Source organism: Pyrus communis, chromosome 13 (assembly GCF_963583255.1).
Source record: "Pyrus communis chromosome 13, drPyrComm1.1, whole genome shotgun sequence".
Classification (NCBI taxonomy): Eukaryota; Viridiplantae; Streptophyta; class Magnoliopsida; order Rosales; family Rosaceae; genus Pyrus; species Pyrus communis.
In genome coordinates, this window is record NC_084815.1 from 18,452,627 (window position 1) to 18,472,942 (window position 20,316).

The 20,316-nt window shown below is 35.1% G+C and overlaps 1 protein-coding gene and 1 long non-coding RNA gene across 2 annotated transcripts; both read right to left on the reverse strand.

Annotated features, from left to right (window-relative positions):
- Positions 1–2,507: 2,507 nt before the first annotated feature.
- Positions 2,508–3,119, reverse strand: LOC137712297 (uncharacterized). The gene has a single exon (XM_068451399.1). It carries the CDS (start codon positions 3,117–3,119, stop codon positions 2,508–2,510), a length of 612 nt encoding a protein of 203 aa, XP_068307500.1.
- A 4,314-nt stretch (positions 3,120–7,433) lies between these two features.
- On the reverse strand, positions 7,434–8,631 carry LOC137711995 (uncharacterized). Its single transcript, XR_011065187.1, has 3 exons — positions 8,476–8,631; positions 8,296–8,381; positions 7,434–7,814 (listed from the first exon to the last, which is right to left on the reverse strand). It is a non-coding gene; the product is annotated as an uncharacterized lncRNA (long non-coding RNA).
- Between the last annotated feature and the right edge of the window lie 11,685 nt (positions 8,632–20,316).

Consider the following 20,316-nt stretch of genomic DNA (forward strand, 5'->3'; position numbering starts at 1 on the left):
AATTAAATAAAAATTACATATTCATGTTCAGGCTGAAGGCTTCGCCCTAGCAAAATGAATTAGTTACTCATAATCATAATTAAAATCATAGAAAATATTATTATGAAGAAAATGATTGAAAACACCCTAAGGTAGAAAATCCTCAAGAACACTAGCAATTCTCTTCGTCTCCAAGATTGCATAAAAGAAAATGTGCGTAACCTAGGACCGGCTGAAACCTTTTAAATCCCACCTAAAAGGTATCACACAATCCCTAAAAACCAGGTTCTTTATTCCAACTAGGAAACTAAAAATAATAATAAAATATATTATAAAATAAAGTCATAATTAAACTAGAAGAATCTACAAAGGAACTATCCAGCCACGTTTTAGCCTCAAATATCCTCCAAATCTAACCCATGATAGCTTGTTTTAAAGATTAGGACGTTCTGAACACATCTCCAGAAGGCCATGAATCCATCCGAGGTCATCTTGAGCTCCAAAAACGCAATTCAAGCCCAAATCATCACTATTCCAGCACCGCGCATCGCTCCTTTATTTTATCGCCAGAAAATCACCGCTAGGAAGAAATATTCCAAATTTTGATATGATCAACTAATTGACTCACGAACATCCTCCAAGTGGAATTACTCAAAAGTTTATCCATTTGGTCAGTTTTGCTCCAGAGAAATTCGAAAGTCCTATATTGAAAACACAATTCAAAGTATCAAAATTCTTCTAAAATATTAACTAAAATATACTAAGAATAGGGTTAAATATGTAATACAAAATCTACTCATTAGAAGTCATACATGCCTTGTCATAAAGCTTATAAAGAGGAAATTAAGCCCGGCTCGTCCCAAATGTCCTCTTTCATCCAACATTTCCGATATCTGCTACAAAGTTTGACATCTTCATTAACAATTTAATTAACATCATCATGAATACAAAGAGGACGGCAATGTTGTGTGACTGTCGTATGCCACTAAAGTTCAAGGGAAAATTTTATAGGACAGTAATAAGGCCAACAATGCTTTATGGCACGGAATGTTTGGCGGTGAAGTATCAACACGTACATAAAATGAGGGTAGCGGTGATAAGAATGACTCATTGGATGTGTGGGCACACCAGAAAAGATAGGATTAGGAATGAGGATATCCGAGACAAAGTAGGAGTAGCCAAGATTGAAGGAAAGATGAGAGAAAATAGGTTAAGGTGGTTTGGACATGTGAAACGAAGGCCTCCAGACACTCCAATTAGAATATGTGATTACGAGACAGAAGTTCAGGGTCGAAGAGGTAGAGGAAGACTTGGAAAGAGACTCTAAGAAAAGACTTGAAGTACTTGGATCTAATGGAAGATATGGCACATAACCGAGCGCAATGGTGTTCTAGGATTCATACAGTCAACCTCACTTAGTGGGATAAGGCTTTGTTGTTGTTGTTGTTGTTATGAATACAAAGAGAACTAATCCACTATATATCTATATTATATGACTAACATAGTGAATTTGGACCATAATTTGACAGTTCACATGAATTCTACGAGGCCCACTTATCAAGTTAGGAGATAGTTCATATTGGTTTGTAGTCCCAAAGCCTTGAGAATAACTATAAGCATAATGATCATTGGGTGATGAAAAATCATGTGGATGTGAGACCGTTGTCATTATAGCGACAAAATGAAGAGAAGACCTAGGGCTTGGTGGAGCACTATATAAAGAAAAGCACGGGCAAAAGAGAAGGCCCCAACAACTTCAATCAAAAAGCAAAGATTATTCAATCTCTCTCAAGGAGCAAACCTCTCAAAGAAAGCAAGCAAGCTTTCCATAAAGCATTTCAAAGAGAAGAAGTCCATTCCTTCTCTAAATCTCTCTCAAATCAAATAGTATCGGTGGAGAAGTACCATACTTTCTTCACTCTCTCAAAATCAAAGCAAGCCTTCTTTGGCAAAGCAATAGATTACATTTGCTTTCTCTTGTTAATTTGTTATGTAGCTTTCCACTAATAATTTCCTCTACTAAGTATTTGAATACAATTTCTCTCTTTGAATGAGTTTCATACTCTAAGTTAGTTTCCTACATACAAGAAAATGTGAAGTCCTTAGCATTCAATGCAAAACAGTTCAAAGTTGAGCCTCCCCACTCAACGACACAATCTTTTGGTTAGAAGACACAATCTTTTGGTTAGAAGTCAAATAGGTGTGATATTTCAATGCTTGAAACCTGTCTACTAGTGGCCTCTAGTTGTCGCACACCCTCATTCCCACGATCTACACCTATATATGTTCAATTCCGGGGTGGAACATTATTTAATTGATTTCGATCAACAGTACCAACAAAAACCAAAACCAGCGATTAAAAGAGTCGTATTATATGCTAGAAACTCAAAGTCTAAACATCTTCATTAACAATTTGAAATCATGATACAAGAGAAAAAAAACAAGACTACATGTTTGGCCAAAAAAAAAAAAAGAACTTATGACACAAACCGGAGTTATAAAGAACAATATTGTTGCTACGATTCCAGCTAAATATCTAGCAATATTCCATCTTTCTTAGATGAAGCATTTCTACTACTACTCGAGAGGCTCCACTGATCGGAAAATCCCAAACCTGAAACCGAACCACCACTCCCACATTTAGCCACAGTCCTGACACTCTCAATCAATTCCTGAGTCCGACCCTCTTGAGCCAAAATCTCCAACAGGTGCTCTGGACTGATTACCAGCTTCACCTTCCAAAAACTGACGTTATTGTACTTCGAAAATGCCTCGGTGTAAGACCTCTTCATCATTCCATGGTAATCAAGCGACATTCTGTAGGGCGCAGCTAGTGAACAAGTTGGTATGCTGTTTGACCTAACATGGCCTTCCCTCACAATCTGGGCGCTGCCCAAGTGACGACCACTTTGGCTGTTGAGAGGGAGAAGATAGTAATTTTGTCCTGCCAGAAGATCATCATGGTGAGAGAGTGGTTTCCAGAAAAGATCATGGCTTCTGAAAATTCCATGGCCTGGGAATTCCTTGGTGATCAAGCCTACAGTGATTGGCACATAAAATTCCATTATCCCACCATTTGATGTTGTCACTTGAACTACCCCATCTGCATCTCCCAAACCTCCAAACAAGCAATTGCCCATTTATTAAAAATCCCTAACTAAAACCTTGTTGCTCTTGTTGTAGTTATAACTTATAGGCAGCTTATGCCTAGTGACCGGTTGTTTGGAGGGTATAAAAGAGAGGGAAAGTTATGGAGGGAGAGATCTATTCGTCGGTGGGATTCTTCTTGGGAGCTTTTCTCAACCAAACAGAGAATATTAAAAACAAGAAAATTAAAGGATATACAAAAAGGAAAGAGGTATTCAACAATTTCCCCCCTGAACTTGTGACCATTGGCCAATTTCCCCCTCTCAACTTTAATTTTGGCCAATTTGCCCCCTCAACTCTCATAATTAGTCAATTTCCCCCTTCAACTTTAATTTGGCCAATTTCCCCCCTCAACTCTCAAAATTAGTCAATTTGCACCCTACTGTTAATTTTTTTTTTTTTAATTTTCCATCTATTCTTTTCTTAATTTTCAATCTTTCTAATAACTTCCAACAAAGTACTAAAATTAACATAAACTCACTTGCATAATATAGGGTAAAATATACAAAAACATAATACAATTAGTATGTGATATGGGTTGATTATAAGAAAAAGTTATGAATCGGGTTTAAAGCATGTAGAAGAAGAAATAATAACAAAAAGAAATAATAATCCTAAACTTATGGATCAGACCTATTTCAATAAAATGCGTTTTTCTTAATAAGGAGTCGAAAATTATGAATAGACTAGCCATTTTTTTCACTAAACCTCGATTCTTTGCAATTTACTTGAACTTAGCTTTCACTTTTATAAAGAAAATTGTATTCACATACAAAAATTTACACATCAATCCTTTTCATTATCAATTTTGTATAGTCAAAAATCAAATCAAATTACTCCATACTGATTTACTATGACTAATAATACTATCTATGATAAATTGTAAAATTCTAAATTTTAATCTATTTGTAATAGGATAAAGATATAGGAACATGATTAACATACATCTTATTTAGTTTCTTACACACACTTGTTTAATTATGATCAAATTAAAAAATTAACAGTAGGGTGCAAATTGACTAATTATAAAAGTTGAGGGGGGAAATTGGCTAAATTAAAGTTGAGGGGGGAAATTGACTAATTATGAGAGTTGAGGGGGGAAATTGGCCAAAATTAAAGTTGAGGGGGGAAATTGGCTAACAGTCACAAGTTAAGGGGGGAATTTGATGAATACCTCAAAAGGAAAAGTAGTGTGACAAAAGAAGGCCACTACTGTGATCACAGTGTATATAATATGTGTTTTATATGGTACGGTGATGCAAGAAATGGTTGAAAAATGATAATAGTTGGTAGTTTGGGTCCATATAATACAAACAGAGCATTCGTGATTGAAAAGTGATTATTCTGGTCACTCTTATTTTGTAATTCTTGTTTATTACTGATTTCAAGTTGTATTAGTTAGAGAAGAACCAGTAATAAAAATGAGCATAATCTGTAGGAAGAAAACAAATTGATTTTCAGTCAATAAATCCATTAACCATCTTTTTCACTTTCTCTTTATCAAAAATAGTAAAGAAAAACTAAAGACCCCAATGTCATATTTACAGAAAAAAAAATTATTGGTAAAGAGCAAAACCCTAGCTAGGATTCTCATCATTCACTCGTTTAAAGCAAAAGTGGCAATTTGACCAGTCCCACCGTATGTGAATATGCCTTTAAAATAAGGGTCACAACCATTCTTTTTGTCTCTTACTGCCCCAAGAAGACAGAAAGAAAGAGAAGTGGGAAACTACGGAAATTCAGGCAGACAGATTGGTCGCATTTTTGTCCCCAAAAAAAAAAAAAAAAAAAAAAAAAAAAAAACAAAGAAGAGAGTGGTCGCATTTGGATTTGCTTTTCCATGGAAACATTGGCATGGCATGCTTATATTATGCAATCATTAGGCGAGATGGATAAAACAATTTCCAATTTTTCACCACAAAGTTGATGTTTCATAGAATCTTATGCACTCACAATGCACCATGGTCAGTTATATATAATTATCTTTTATTTTTTATTACACGGAACAAGTAACGTGATAAATGTAATAAAAAAATAAACATATAATTATTTACAACCGATGACACTAAAATTTTTCTCTTTAGCATAACATGTCACGCCCCCAAAACCGGCACGTAACAGTGCCACGCTCTATTAGTAACACAATACTATAGTGTTAAAATCCAACACTATAGCACTACATTCCTAATAGAACGTAAGGCTATTTGAGGGGAATAAAATAATTTATTTTTAAGCAATATGGAAGCGAAAATCATTTTGGTAAAATGAAGAATAAAATGGCAACTGAATTTGGATAAAATTTTTACAAAGGAAAAGAACTTCACAATCTACAACAAAACCAAAGAGTTTAAGGTAATTATCATACTACACCAACTCTTTAGTACGATTTGGAAAGTACAAAGCGCTAAGTTTGGCTACAAAAGATTCCTTCAAGACGGTAAGGGAATCAAGCATATGAAGCATCAAACAACTCTTGTCCCGACTTTAGTCCAAATCGTCTATTTGTAGGTGCCGGTCCTATAATAAAGTAGAGGTGAGCATCACAAACGTTCATCGCTCCCCCTTAGGGAATCCACCCCAACTAGGTTTGAAAATAGTATACGACACTATATATACTATAGGAAAATGTTTGATGCACAACAAAAGCTTTGTTTAGTTTTGAAAATAGATTGTATGCTCACACAATTTCCCTTTAAAAAGAAAACAGAGATCCCTATAAATCGCTACATGCATGATAACCGGTCTCATGACCAACTACCCCCTTACCTAGACCAACTCCGAACGAATATACTTATGGTAAGGTGTAGTGAGAGTGTCCTTTAATGCTCTACCTTTAGATATCCTAATACCTTTCCTAGAAAGGTAGCGGTACTAATCCCTTCGTAGTAGCCCCTCCGGAGGTTTAGGGGATCGAAACCCAAGGCGGTCACTATGCCCCTTTCACTCTCAAGTCATCACTTTAATTTGTAGCGTAAAACAATCATGCATATCATGATATAAAACAAAACCATTTTTCCTCATGGTTCTATCACAGCAAAATATATGCAGCTTTCACAGGCATTCGTATATTTACATATACATACATGCACAAAATTCCATAACTAGGGTAAGTGAGGATTCTCCTACCTAGTCTCCAAGCCAAGCAATATTCCTCACCAATACCCCGATTAAACGCAAACACCACGAGTAATTGGAGTCCCTAGTTTAACAATTACAATATGTCACTATATGTCCATATATAATGACTAAACTTTATTCTCATAACAACAACTATATCCAAAAGGGACCTTCACTTAACCAGAATAAAATTCTGTATTTGAACTTTTTATTATTTCAAATAGGTCCCCCAAACTTTTGATAATTGCACTTTGGCCCTTGAACTTTTGATAATTCACAAAATTACCCCAAAACTGAAACTATTTTCACAATTCAATCCTTGGTATGAAACTAGTGACTTTGAGGTCTGTTTTCCCAAATATTCAACATATCTTTCAAGCCAAAACACAATCCATCAATTGTACAACTCTCTTCTTCCATACAAGCATCCTTTAAAGACCAAATTTGATGAATTTAGAGTCAAACATCAAATTTCTCTAAATCACATCCATATGAAACTTGTACAAAATCCCAGAATTTTGATCAAATGTAAATCTTTACCTTAATGTCTCAAAAATCGTTGTCCAGTCATCAAATAGGCTTCAAAGCCCTCAATTTTAAAGCTAAAACGAAGATCCAACGTCACTACCACAATAGCTAAGCTCCACGTACTTGAACAAGTTCCTTGATCACTCCTAAATCATCATAATTCTTCCACTCTCTTTTCTTTCTAAACTCTCTAGCTCGATTTTTTTTTTATGAATTAGTGCGACATGAAAAATGCACACTTGTAACAGAAAATAACGTATTTGTCACGTTTATATGGAGAGGAAAATGGTTTGGTTTTCTCGGAAAATGACTTTTGTGGTTTTATCTTTGACTTTTAGATTGAATAAATTTAAAAAGAATGAAAGTATAGAATGTTGGAGAAAAACTTTAATTTTTAGATTGAATAAAGTAAAAGAGAATGAAAATAATGAATGCCGAAGAAGACAAAAGACGAGCAAAAATCATAAATGCTTTAATCTAGTTAGCTAAATACAAGTACTAAACTATTTCTGAAACTCAACACAAATACATTATTTACAAAACTGATTATTTATGAAACTCAACATGGGTACACTATTTATGAAATTGAAAACATTTACACTACTTATGAAACTCAACACGGGTACAGTATTTATGAAATTGAAAACATTTACACTATTTATGAAACTGAACACGAGTACACTATTTATGAAATTGAAAACGAGTACACTATTTATGAAATTGACCATTTGTGAAACTCAACATGAATATACTATTTATGAAACTAAAAATGGGTACACTATTTATGAAACTAACCATTTATGAAACTCAACATGAGTACACTATTTATGAAACTGAAAACGGGTACGCTATTTCTGAAACTGACTATTTATGGAATTGAAAACATATGGGTTATTGGGTCTAGTGTAAGATCGAAGTTGTTAGCTCGTGGGTCTAGTATCGTCACTCCTTTCTTCTTCCTCCTTGTCCTATCTAGGGAATGGTAATCATCCAAGCATATCACCGTCGTGATGTTGTTGATGAGCATGTTGGAGTCGAACAGCCTGAAATATACATTTGACAACTTCGCAATCAATTTCAACTTCAATGGACTGAAATTTGAGATAAAAACCCACATCTCACCGAAATTTGTAAAAAGAAATCATAAAAAGTATTGTATTTTTTTATTTATTGTTTTTGAAAATCATCCCTCAAGTTTTGATTGGATTTGGTAGATCCATCAAGCCTTCACACCATAAAAAAAAATCATCGTAAGAAGAAAAGAGAAATCATACACTCTCAATTCATTAAAAAAAATACAATCCCCCATTTATCCAAAAAAAAAAATAATACATGGATGCACAAATACACAGAGACCACAAACAATTCATTAGAAGCATGGATGAATTTACATCAATGAAGCACTGATAATTTTGCATTTATTCTTTCAACCACAAACATCACAAAGATTACAGGACAAAGTCAAAAGTGAATCCAAACTACAACACCGACAAAAGAAGGAAAGGATGGAGTTTTTCTGTTTACCCTTATCATTCATGAATTCGCAAACCTCGAGATCTCTGCCGTTTGTTTGTTCATCCAATCTGAAGCCATGGCCTAAAATCAAAGTCCTACACAGCAACAGCATGCATGAGTAATATATTGAGCTTTTCATTCTAATTCTTTGAACAATAACATTAGAGATGAAGGATGGCAAATGCTTACCTTTGCGATATCGAAGAAAGGGATGGAGATGCTCCAACTTAAGTTTTGGGGTTGCAAATTTGGTAAAGGTTTGTTTGCGGTTTGAGCATCTTGAGGTGGGTCTGGTTGGTTGAAGGATGATTAAGGTAAGGTTTGGCATTTGGACGGAGAAGAAGATATAAAGGAAACAGACCAAATAAACAGGCCAAGACTTGACGTTAAAGGTAAATTCGGAAGCTCGATAAATTTTTTTTGCTTGGACCAATTTTATTAGGCTGGTTTGGTATTGAGTTTTGTCCTAACCATTAAATAAAGTTAGTATAGGCTTTTGGTTAAAATTTAAAAGTTTGAAGACCTTTTCATTAGTTTTCCTTTGTAAATATTATTTGTAATATAGTTTGAGAAGTAGTTAGTCAGAGTGTAGTCTCTTTCGGTTATGTAGTCGTCTCGTTAAATTTTTGTAGTGTTCCTTTTCTTTTCACTTGCATTCGTATGTAGTTGATTCGTTCTTCAATTTGTTAGTCTATTCATTAGGCGTATTTTGATTTTCAACAAGTGAACTACATCAATGTTTAGTATATGAAAAGGTTTGTTAGTTATAAAATGTGATGAACAAGTGGTGCTACCTTTCTGTTACAAAAGGGTACATAAGTTAGTTTTCATACAATGGATTGAGAAATTAATTAAATTGGAGAAGTATTTCAAGAGGGTTCAGAAAATTGTGGGCAGATATGCTAGCATCTATTGGGCTCTCCAATATGAACTTTTTTTCCGTCCTGCTTTTGTGAACGAAGAGCCGGTTCTGTTGAAGCAAATTTTATATGATAATTTTTATTTGACTTTTAAAATAACTGAAAGCGTTTTTAGAGAAATTATTTTGGGTTTCAAAAGTATCATCAGTTATTTGTAGGAATCATTAGTCATGTGCTTCTTTCAGGAAACACTTTAAGTGCTTTTCCAGGATCTACTTGTATTTTTACTAAGGATTGGTTCCAAAAACATTTTCACCAAAAGCGCTTTTAGCCATTTTAGAAGCACTTCTAAACGAGCTGATATAGGGCTCGTTTGGATGTACTTTTAAAACTACTGTAAGTGCTTTTAAAGAAAATGTTTATGGGTTTCAAAAGCAATTGAAGTGCTTTCTACAAGAAGCACCAGTTGTGTGCTTCTTCTAGGAAGCACTTTAAGTGCTTTTCCAAGATTAACTAGCATTTTTACTAAAGATTGTTTCCAAAAATATTTTCACCAAACACGCTTTCAGTCATTTTAAAAGCACATTCAAACGAGCTCATAGTCTTATGGTAATCCATGTAAAACTAATCCTCTGAACAATTAATACCTAAGAATGGTAGGCTCCAACATGAGAGAGCGTTATGTAATCCCTACAATGTACAAGATATTTTTATCTTCAATTAGGGATTGTTTAGGTGTGTCAAAGTCTAAATATGTAGAATTATTATAATTGTGTAATTGTATTGATATCACAAAATATATTTATATTCAAATCAGTGACTTGACTTACAAGAAACTTAAGCTTACAGGGATTACAATACCAAAACCTAGCCCAATAAGAAAAAAAATCCTAACCGAATTCTCTTGCACTAATAGTTTCAACTGCCAAAGGTACCAAAAGAAAATCCGGTTAATTTGATGATTTTAGTGTTCTTATCATTTCTCTTAGGGCATCCTTACTTAGTTGGAGTTAGCAGAAGGGAATTAAGATAAGAAGGAATAGGTATGGGATAAACAACTCTCATTTATTAATATGGTTATCCAATCAAAACAAACCGTTTGGGTTGGTTCTTTTTTTTTTTTTTAATCCATTTACTTTATAAAACTTAACCAAACCGAAATAATTGGTTTAGTCTGCAGTTTAGATTTTTATAAATCGTAGTTAATCATAAAATTATATATTTTAGTATTTTACTCTACATATTAGATTGATGAGATATAGAAGTTTAAAACTTTTAGTTGAGTATGAGATTAGGTTATCTGATGTTGTCAGAGATTAACAGTTTGATGATGAATTGTTTTATAAATTATAGGTTTACAAAGCTTTATTAACATTTACAACATAGCTCTGAATTTTTCATTTGATAGTAAATGCATGTTAAACTTCAAATCGAACCATCTATTTTAAGCCATTATGGTTTGGTTGTGGTTTGAAATTTAGGCAAATCAAAATGTGCAGCTTGGTTCGTAATATGGACCTAAAACCGAACCAACCCAAACCCCTACCCAACCCTAGTTATCCCATACGGTCATACCTAGATTTTTCCATGTCTTCCATACTAAAATTAATATGAGACGCACTTATTCATTCATTCATTGGTAGATAGCAATCATAATATGATACAGCTAAAAAACTCATTCCTTACAAATCATGCATTGTAAGTAAACATGCCTAACAAACACATATTACGTAACATGATGCAATGCTTACAATAGGATAGATAGGACATCCACCAACCATCTCAAAGCCATTGTAAAAGTCACATTCTCACACCTCCCTTCGCCAACGTTCTGACATTCCTCTTTCGCCAATGTACCCAAAAAATAATTAGCAATATAGAAATTAACCTAATTACTTTACATATAAATCCGTACAATACAAGATTTCTTACGTTATCAATGTAAAATTCATTCTCAACACTCTAACTTGTTACGCCCTCAAACATTTTGAAAGTGACTGTTGACTCCATTTTACACGCCACTGTGATTGTCCCAAAGTCCTGACCGTGAAAAGTAGTTTTCTTATTTCAAAACTTTGAAAAGTGTTTTAATTCTGACTTTTTCTTTTTCAAACCACATAACTTAGGGAGATGTATTTACCAACAAATAAAAGAAGTCGCATCACGAAAACTTGTATTGTATAAACTGTCGTTCCATTTCCGGAATGATTTTTCAGCGTTGGTAAAAGTCCTTTTCGTTTATTTCTTTCTTTCGGATGAATCATCCCGTTAATTTTAGAAGATGAAAAGTAAACTTTGATGCGTAGCCAAACTACCCAAAATACATTTTGCCACGGAAACATGTAGTGGCCACTAGCCATGAGATTGAGATGGAAAAAAGAAACTAACACGTTCCCAGTTGCTATAATGCGATCCTCTCTTGGCCGCCATGCCATGTGCTCCTGCATGCACTGGCTGCTACACGAGTTTAAAGTTTGATTAATTTTTTTAGGTTTTATGTGTTTTGATATCATTTGGATCTACATTTCTTCTTTTTGAAACTAATAATTTAGTATTTAATTCAACTATATAAATCATTTACAAATAAAAAACCAAACAACTTCATTGTTTTTTTAGTTGGTTAGATAGTTAGTTGTTAGGGATCAAACATGCACCATAGTGCATAAGCATAACTGCTTTCAGCCACTGTTTTCAATCGTTATTTGCAGACAACTCCATTGTTGAGTAAATCCTCATCTTCGGATTCTCCTCATCCTTAGTTTACATTTCTTGTATATCTAGTAATTTATCACTGTAATTAGGCTCCTTAGAATTCCTTCCATATTTGAATTAGTTCAACCCTATATATTGTAACTATTGTATATTACATTAATATAAGGGACTCATAATCTACAGCATGCTCCAAATCTAGGTTCCTTAGTGGGGTTTTTTGGTAGCTAATCCTACCTAATTACAGTCCAAGTGCTTGTTTGTATTAACATTGATTGAGAGCTTTCACTAGAGATTCTCCAGTTAGATATCTCGATCTATCATTCTTTATTTGTAGCTAGGTATAATCTCTAAATTTTCATATGTCACTCAGTACGTAGTACATGCATGATTAGGATCAAGGACCACAAATTCCATAAAATTTTCATACAACGTTGGTTCACATATGAAGCTCTGAGCTATGTTGAAGATTAGAGATCTGTAAAGAAATCAAGATTCTAGAGAGAATTTAGAGAGAGAAAATATCTAGAGAGAGATAGTGTTTGTTGAAGAAAGATTCTCATTAATCGATTTCAAGTTACAGAGTGTATGTATACATAAATACACAATAATGCTGACTAAGCATTCTTACTCAACTAACTCTAACAAACCAAAGCTTAACAATTAAGCTAAGTATCTTAGTACTATTCTGATGCATTGTGCTCATGGTTAGTAGGTGGTCCTTCAATATCCTTAACACACCCCTTCAAGCTGAAGGGAGGAGAGCAAACTGAAAGCTTGTGACTGAGAGTAGCAAATCTATCTGCAGGTAAGGATTTAGTAAAAATATCAGCAATCTGGAAGAGAGTAGCAACATGATGAACACTGATATGACCTTGAAGAACCTTTTCTTGGATGTAATGATAATCAATCTCGACATGCTTTGTGCAAGCATGAAAAACTGGGTTCTTAGCTAATGCAATAGCACTCTGATTATCACAACAAATCACAGGAGTTCGAAGAAGAGGAAAGAATATATCCTGCAATATTTTACACACCCAAGTGATTTCAGCAGCAGTATTGGCTAAAGACCGATAATCTGCTTCAGTAGACGATCGTGCCACAGTGATTTGTTTCTTGGCACTCCAAGAAATCAAATTAGGACCTAAGAAAACACAATAGCCACTGATAGATCTTCTTTCTACTGGACAACCTGCCTAATCAACATCAAACCAAGCTGTGAAACACTGTTTTCCTGGTTTGAACCATAAGCCTGAGTCAATTGTACCCTTTAGGTATTTAAAAACCCTCTTGACAACCTATAGATGTATAGTTCTAGGAGCATGCATGTTCTGGCAAACCTGATTCACTGCAAAAGCTAGATCAAGTCTTGTCCATGTCAAGTATTAAAGTGCACCAACAATTGACCTATAAGATGTAGGATCTAAAATAATAGAGCCAGAATGATCGAACTTGGCTGAACCCACTGGAGTAAAGCAGGGTTTGACACCTAGCATGTCTGTTTTCTTAAGCAAATCCAAGGCATATTTGGATTGATTAAGAAAGAGACTTGCAGAGGATCTGTGAACTTCAAGTCCTATAAAATAATGAATATCTCCCAAATCTTTGACAGGAAACAAAGATTGTAACTTGGAAATTATGGACTGGTAAACTGTAGGAAAGCTCCCAGTTATGATGATATCATCCACATAAACTAGGATAAAGGTAATAGTAGAATCTCTCTTGATGAAACGACTAGTATCAAAGGAGGAAAAGATAAATCCCAATGAGAGAATAGCACTATAAAATGCTTCATACCAAGCCCTGGTGCCTGTTTTAAACCATAGAGTGATCTCTTCAGTTTACAAATATGATGAGGTTTAGTTTGATCAATAAACCCAAGAGGTTACACCTTGTATACATCCTCTTTAAGATAGTCATGAAGAAAGGCATTGCTCATATCCAACTGATGAACAAACCAATTATATGTAACTGCAATAGAGAGAAGAATTTGAATTGTAGTAGGTTTAGCTACTGGACTAAAAGTCTCAGAGAAATCAAGACATTCTTGTTGATGAAAATCCTTGGCTACAAGCCTAGCTTTGTACCTATCTGTAGAACCATTAGCCTTGTGTTTGAGTTTGAACACCCATTTGTAGCCTACCAAATTATATTGAGGATTGGGGGGTACTAGATCCCAAGTTCCTGTGGACTGCAAAGGTTGATACTCATCCTTCATTGCTGCCAACCAATTTGAGTTCTTAAAGGCTTGAAGATAAGTGGTTGGTGTAGGAGGAATAATGGTGAGAGAGTTAACAGTGGAATGAAGATGATGTTTAGTTGCAGTGAACACTTTAGGCTTGTGTATACCAGCCTTAGCCCTTGTAACCATGGGATGATTATTAACTGGAATAGAAACTGAAGTAACATTGTCTGTAGGCTGATTAATAGATGCTAGAAGAAGAGAATGAGCAGTAGTAGAAGAAACTGTAGGGTTGTAACCAAGGATAACAAGCACAACCAAAGGTCTTCAAAGTGTGATATTTAGGTGCAGCTTTGAACAATAACTCCCATGGACAAGATGAAGACTGAGATGGCAGCCTATTGATGAGATACACTGAAGTTTGAAATGCTTCAACCCAAAACTTAGAAGGCAAACCACTGTGAGATAACAGAGTCCTACCCATTTCAACAACATGCCTGTGTTTCCTTTCTGCACACCCATTCTGCTATGGAGTATGAGGACAGCTCAATTGATGTATTATACCTTGAGCATTACAAAAATCTTGTAAAACATAACTTAGAAACTCACCCCCTAAATCTGATCTCAGGCACTGAATCTTACCATCAAACCAATTCTGAACTTTCAAAACAAAATTTTTAAGAACAGAACAGACATCAAACTTGAAGTGCAAACTATATAACTGACTATATTTGGTGAAATCATCAACTAGGATAAGATAGTATTTATATCCAGTACATGAAAGAGTGGGGGAAGGACCCCATACATTAGCATGAATGATATAAAATGGCCTACTGGAGGTATAAGGCAAAATAAAATGGAAGTCTAAAGACCTTCCCCAATTGACAATCAGAACAAAAGGATTGTTTATGTACTGAACCAACAACAGGTAGGTTACTTTTATTGACAACCTTATTTAAAACTATACTATAATGATGTCCAAGCCTTCTGTGCCATATATGGATGTCTGTTTTAGCTGTCATGAGTGCATGAGGTGAAATGGCAATACTAGATACACCATTATATGCATTCCAATAGAAAGGATATAGACCTCCTTCACTGGGGCCCTGGAAAAGCATCATCCCAGTTCGTAGGTCCTTGACATAAAATCCAAAAGGATTAAATGTCAAAGAACACCAATTGTCATGAACAAATTGATATACTGATAGCAAGTTATGAGATGCTTTAGTAACTAAAATAACATCATTTAGTTTAAACATAGCATTAGCCGTTTGAATAATTGTAGATCTAGTGTGAGAAATGCAGAGACCTTTACCATCACCGACGAACAGTTGTTCAGTACCAGTGTAAGGAATTGCTGAGTTGAGAGATGCAGGATCAAGAGTTACATGATGTGAAGAACCACTATCAATTAGCTAATAGCTTGGAGAATATGAACCAATCATGGTAGACATGCCTACAGGAATGTTGTTGAATCATTGAGATTGCTGATATGCAAACTGTGAAAGTTGACCACAAGATAGGGCAAGACAACCATTCTGGTTACACATTTGACATGGATTAGGATGTCCAGAGAAAAGTGATGATGAACATTTTTGATAGTTGTTAGGAGTATAACCAGAGGATAATGATCGATTCTGATTCGAAACAGGTCCAAGAACACCACCAAAATTGCGATTCTGATTAGATTGATTGTGATTCTGAAACTTTCCTCTAAAATTTCCTCGAAAAGAATTAGAACCAGAAGGATTTTGTTGTGCTGTATAAGCATGAAAATGTGTGGAGGATGAGGAGGAAGAAAATCAAGTCTTATGTTTCTGGAAAGAAATTTCTTTACTGAGGAGAAGACCCTGAAGTTCATCAACATTCACATCTTCAGATCACGTCTCAATTGAATCAACAAATGATTCATACTCACCAAGCATGCCAGAAAGAATGTAAGCAACAAGATCCTTCTCAGAGATCGGCTCACTAGCAGCGGCCAGTTTATCGAATATTTCTTTGATGGAATTGAGATAGTCGGTCAACGAAGAGTCGCCTTTTTGGATAGTCTGGATCTTGGATTGAAGACTCTGGACATGAGTGCGGGAAGCACCAGAAAAACGACACTCAAGAGACTGCTAAAGAGATCGTGAATCTACCATCCCAATCGTTAACGAAAGAAGATCCTCAGCAAGTGTAGAATTGATCCAAATTGTTAGAATCTGATCGCGTTGACACCAAACTTCATAAGCTGGGTTGAGAATTTGAGAACTAGAAGGATCATGAACAAATTCCGATGGACAAAGATCTTCGCCATTAATAAGCCCTAAAAGCTTGAATTGTTTTAGAACATGAATGAACAAACTACGCCAAGTAATGTAATTCTGACGATTGAGTTTAGTCGGAACCATTCCAGTGACATGTTGAACAATAATTGATGCAATCAGAGTGTTTAGAGGATTAGGGCCAGAAGAAGGTGCACGAGAAGGAGAATCAGAGGAATTCGTAGTTATCGCCATTGAATCAACAGACGATTTGCAGAGAAGAAATAGGTAAGACCTGTTTGGGAAGTAAGAAAGAGCAAGAAAATGCACGCAAACGAAAAGCAAATGATCGAAGTCGTTAGACAGCGGCGAAGGATACCATGTCGAAGATTAGAGATCTGCAAAGAAATCAAGATTCTAGAGAGAATTTAGAGAGAGAAAATATCTAGAGAGAGATAGTGTTTGTTGAAGAAAGATTCTCATTAATCAATTTCAAGGTACATAGTGTATGTATACATAAATACACAATAATGCTGACTAAGCATTCTTACTCAACTAACTCTAACCAACCAAAACTTAACAATTAAGCTAAGTATCTGAGTACTATTCTGATGCATTGTGCTCATGGTTAGTAGGTGGTCCTTCAATATCCTTAACAAGCTAGAGATCTAGAAACCCGAAACCCTAAATATTATGGCGTTTTTTGACAAAATATATATATATATATATTATGGCGTTGTAATGATGAAAATGAGGGAGAGCTTTGGGAGAAAAACTTTCATATCACCATTGTAGACAATAACTAATTTGATGCATGATTAACTGTGTGCTAAGAGAGAATGATGTATAACTATATGCAAATGATTACACCTGAAACTTTATGAGTCGGTGATATAAGAGATTGAGTAATGAGAGCAATACAACTAATGTTAACAATAACAAAATACCGAACCATACCTAAAGGGGACCAGCTAGGCATATATATGGACTAATACTATTATTTGAGGTCGTTGGGGTATTAAGTTCAAGAGGGTCCAAGTGCGTACATAATATGGTAACATATTTCCAATAGTTGCTACAGCCATTGCCATGTCCTTGCGAAGAGAGAGTGACAGAGTCAAACACTAGTTGAAGGCAAGTGCATGGGTTTTTATATTTAATGGATGAGATCCAGCAGGATCCCTGCATGTTCCCAACCCATTTCATTCATCGTCTTTAAGTGTTCAGAGAGAGTCTTAAGTGTTCAATTAGGGCACTTCTTTTTTTTGTTTTTTTTTAATTTTTTGTGTGTGTGCAGAGTCTTAAGTGTTCTACTTCAATATCCTTTTTGTCTACTTTGAATAATGTTGTGGAGTCCACTTTGCCACTTGGAATGTGATGATATATATATTTACATATGGAGTCCAAAATGTATCAACAAAAGTTTATCTCTCAGATTTTATCTTTGGTACATTTTATTGTGAATTTCACGCAGATAAACGCACATAAAATGAAATTAGTAATTAAAAACGAAATAATTATTAAATAAGCTTATAAATTGTCTTAAAATATGAGCATCAAATTTAATGTCAGCCATCACTTAGTACTACGGTCTAATGATATTCTTCGTCCTTTGTAAGTGAGGTTTTAGATTTGATTCTTGTCAAAGGCGAATTTGAACCACATTATTGATAGCTCATTGTGAGGCTAAGTCCTTCCTCCGCTGACTGAAATATATCAAGGAAAGTGCTATTCGCACATCCATTTTTACCTCTTATATACCCTTGTTAATTTTTGGCCGTTGATCTTTTTCAATTCATTTGATCTGATGATTGAATTAAGAGGAGTGTGTGAGAAGTGAAAATAGAAGTGTAATATATATATATATATATATATATATATATATATATATATATATATATAAACTTCTTTCTCGAAGGTTTTTAATCTTGGTACAAAATGTGATTCATTTAGTTGATAACAAGCAAGTATACCAGCGCGTTGCTACGAGGTTTGAATATTGTTGAAGATGTAGAAACTCTTGAAAATATGTACCAAAAGAGTGATGTTTATATACATATGTTGCATCCAAGTGTTAAGAGAGTGATGTTTGCATTCATATATTACATAACAAGAATTGGAGATGTTGATATGGCTCAGGTATTGTTTTTCAAAAGTTATGGCTTTATTCCAAGGAGTGTTTTATGTTTACAACTCTACAAAGCTAAAAAAATATCATGTTTTGTTCCACTAAAGAAACTTAAATCCGAAACTTCATTAATGGCATCTTCGTCGTTTTGTAGGACAACGTTGATTAGCTTTTGGGTATTTGTACGACTCTTCTACACACTATATACTTGTGCCTTTTGATTATCTTTTAACTATTTATTTGTGCCACTTAGTACTAGGTCTATGATATTCCTCTCACTTATAAGTAAGAGTTTTAAGGTTTAATTATCGCCAAAGACAAATTTGAACTAAATTATTGCTAGTCTAATGCAAGCCTAAGCCCACTCCCTCTTCCCCTTAGTGTAGATAATATCGATTGCTCAAAAAAAATATAAGAATATGTCAAAAAATACAAAGTTAAAAAAATAAACATGCGTGAAACGAAAAATATTGTGTGCAAAAATAACTTTTCATGTGCCAATATAATCTCGAAGAAATTATATCAATGGTTTCTTAACTTTAACCTAATTGGAGCAATAGTCCCTCAACTAAAAATCATTGACCATTGGCTCATCAAAATGTGTAGATATGGTCCTTTTCGACAATTCCGTCAAAATGAGTCATGTTGGAAAGACCATTGCTACAATTGGGTTAAAGTTGAGGGACTATTGCTTTAATTGGGTTAAAGTTGAGGGACCATTGCTACAATTTTCTCATTTGGTTTTCCATACCTTCCCTTTGATCCAGCCTCAAGTGCATGGCACATGACTTATTTTGACATAAGTTCTAACTAGGGGTGGGCAAACGAGTCTAGGACCCGCGGGGCGAGGCGGGTTCAACCGGTTTGGGGCAGGTATGGGGCGGGTACAAATTTTGTAAACTCAAAATGGGGCGGGGCAGGGTGGATCCTAAATCTCTGAAAAAAGGGTCCTCGACCCGGCCCATTGCCCCCTTCCATAATTCATTACTGCATTCTGCATCGTTCTATCTAGTCGCTGACCTGACTCTCTTCTCCTTTTGGAAGACTCAAACTCCAATTTGACTCTCCTCTCACAGATTCCCAACTTGAGTCTCCGAATATCAGTACTCCACCGAACCTTTGACCTCACCACCTCATAGGCTCTTACTTCTCTTCTTTACAGCATCTAATTTCAGTTTTATTCTAAATTCGCATTCGGGAATTTAGGAATTAGGGATTCAGTTAATTTGCTTGAAAATTTTATTAAAATGTTAGGGATTTAGCTTAATCAGGGATTCAGTTTTATTGTATTTTTTGATGAATTCGAAATTGTATTTGAAGATTTTTTGTTTTTATTAATTTGTTCTATTTGGGGATTTGGGTTGGGGCATGAGAAATCCTTGAAAATTGTTGGATTTCTTCTAGGAGGCAGATTGTGTGCATCTATATATACCGAATTGCAGAAAAGCTTGACACGGGGAACCTTATGACTCGTAGGAACCGGCCCGTTTGAAATGGGCTGAGTTATGTCTAGTTCCCGTTTTGAAAATATGACTATCAGCCCCACCCCGCCCCGCCCCGTTGCATTTTCTAACGGGTCCAATCCGATTCCTCCAAATTTGGACCCGGTCCAACCTGCGCCCACCCCTAATTCTAACAAGATTGACAAAATGAATCATAACTACACGTTTTGACGAGTTAAATGACCAATAATCATGAATTTTTAGTTGATGGATCATTGCTGCAGTTGCGTTAAAGTTGAGGAATCATTGCTACAATTTCCTCTAAAATCTCCATTGATGAATTTAGTAAATCCCATATACAGTGAGCACATGAGACCACTCTGCCTCTCCAACTACACTTCAGTCCACCCCGTTGCATACAAAGAACAGTAAGGTAATACAATTCATAAAACTGAGTGTTTTA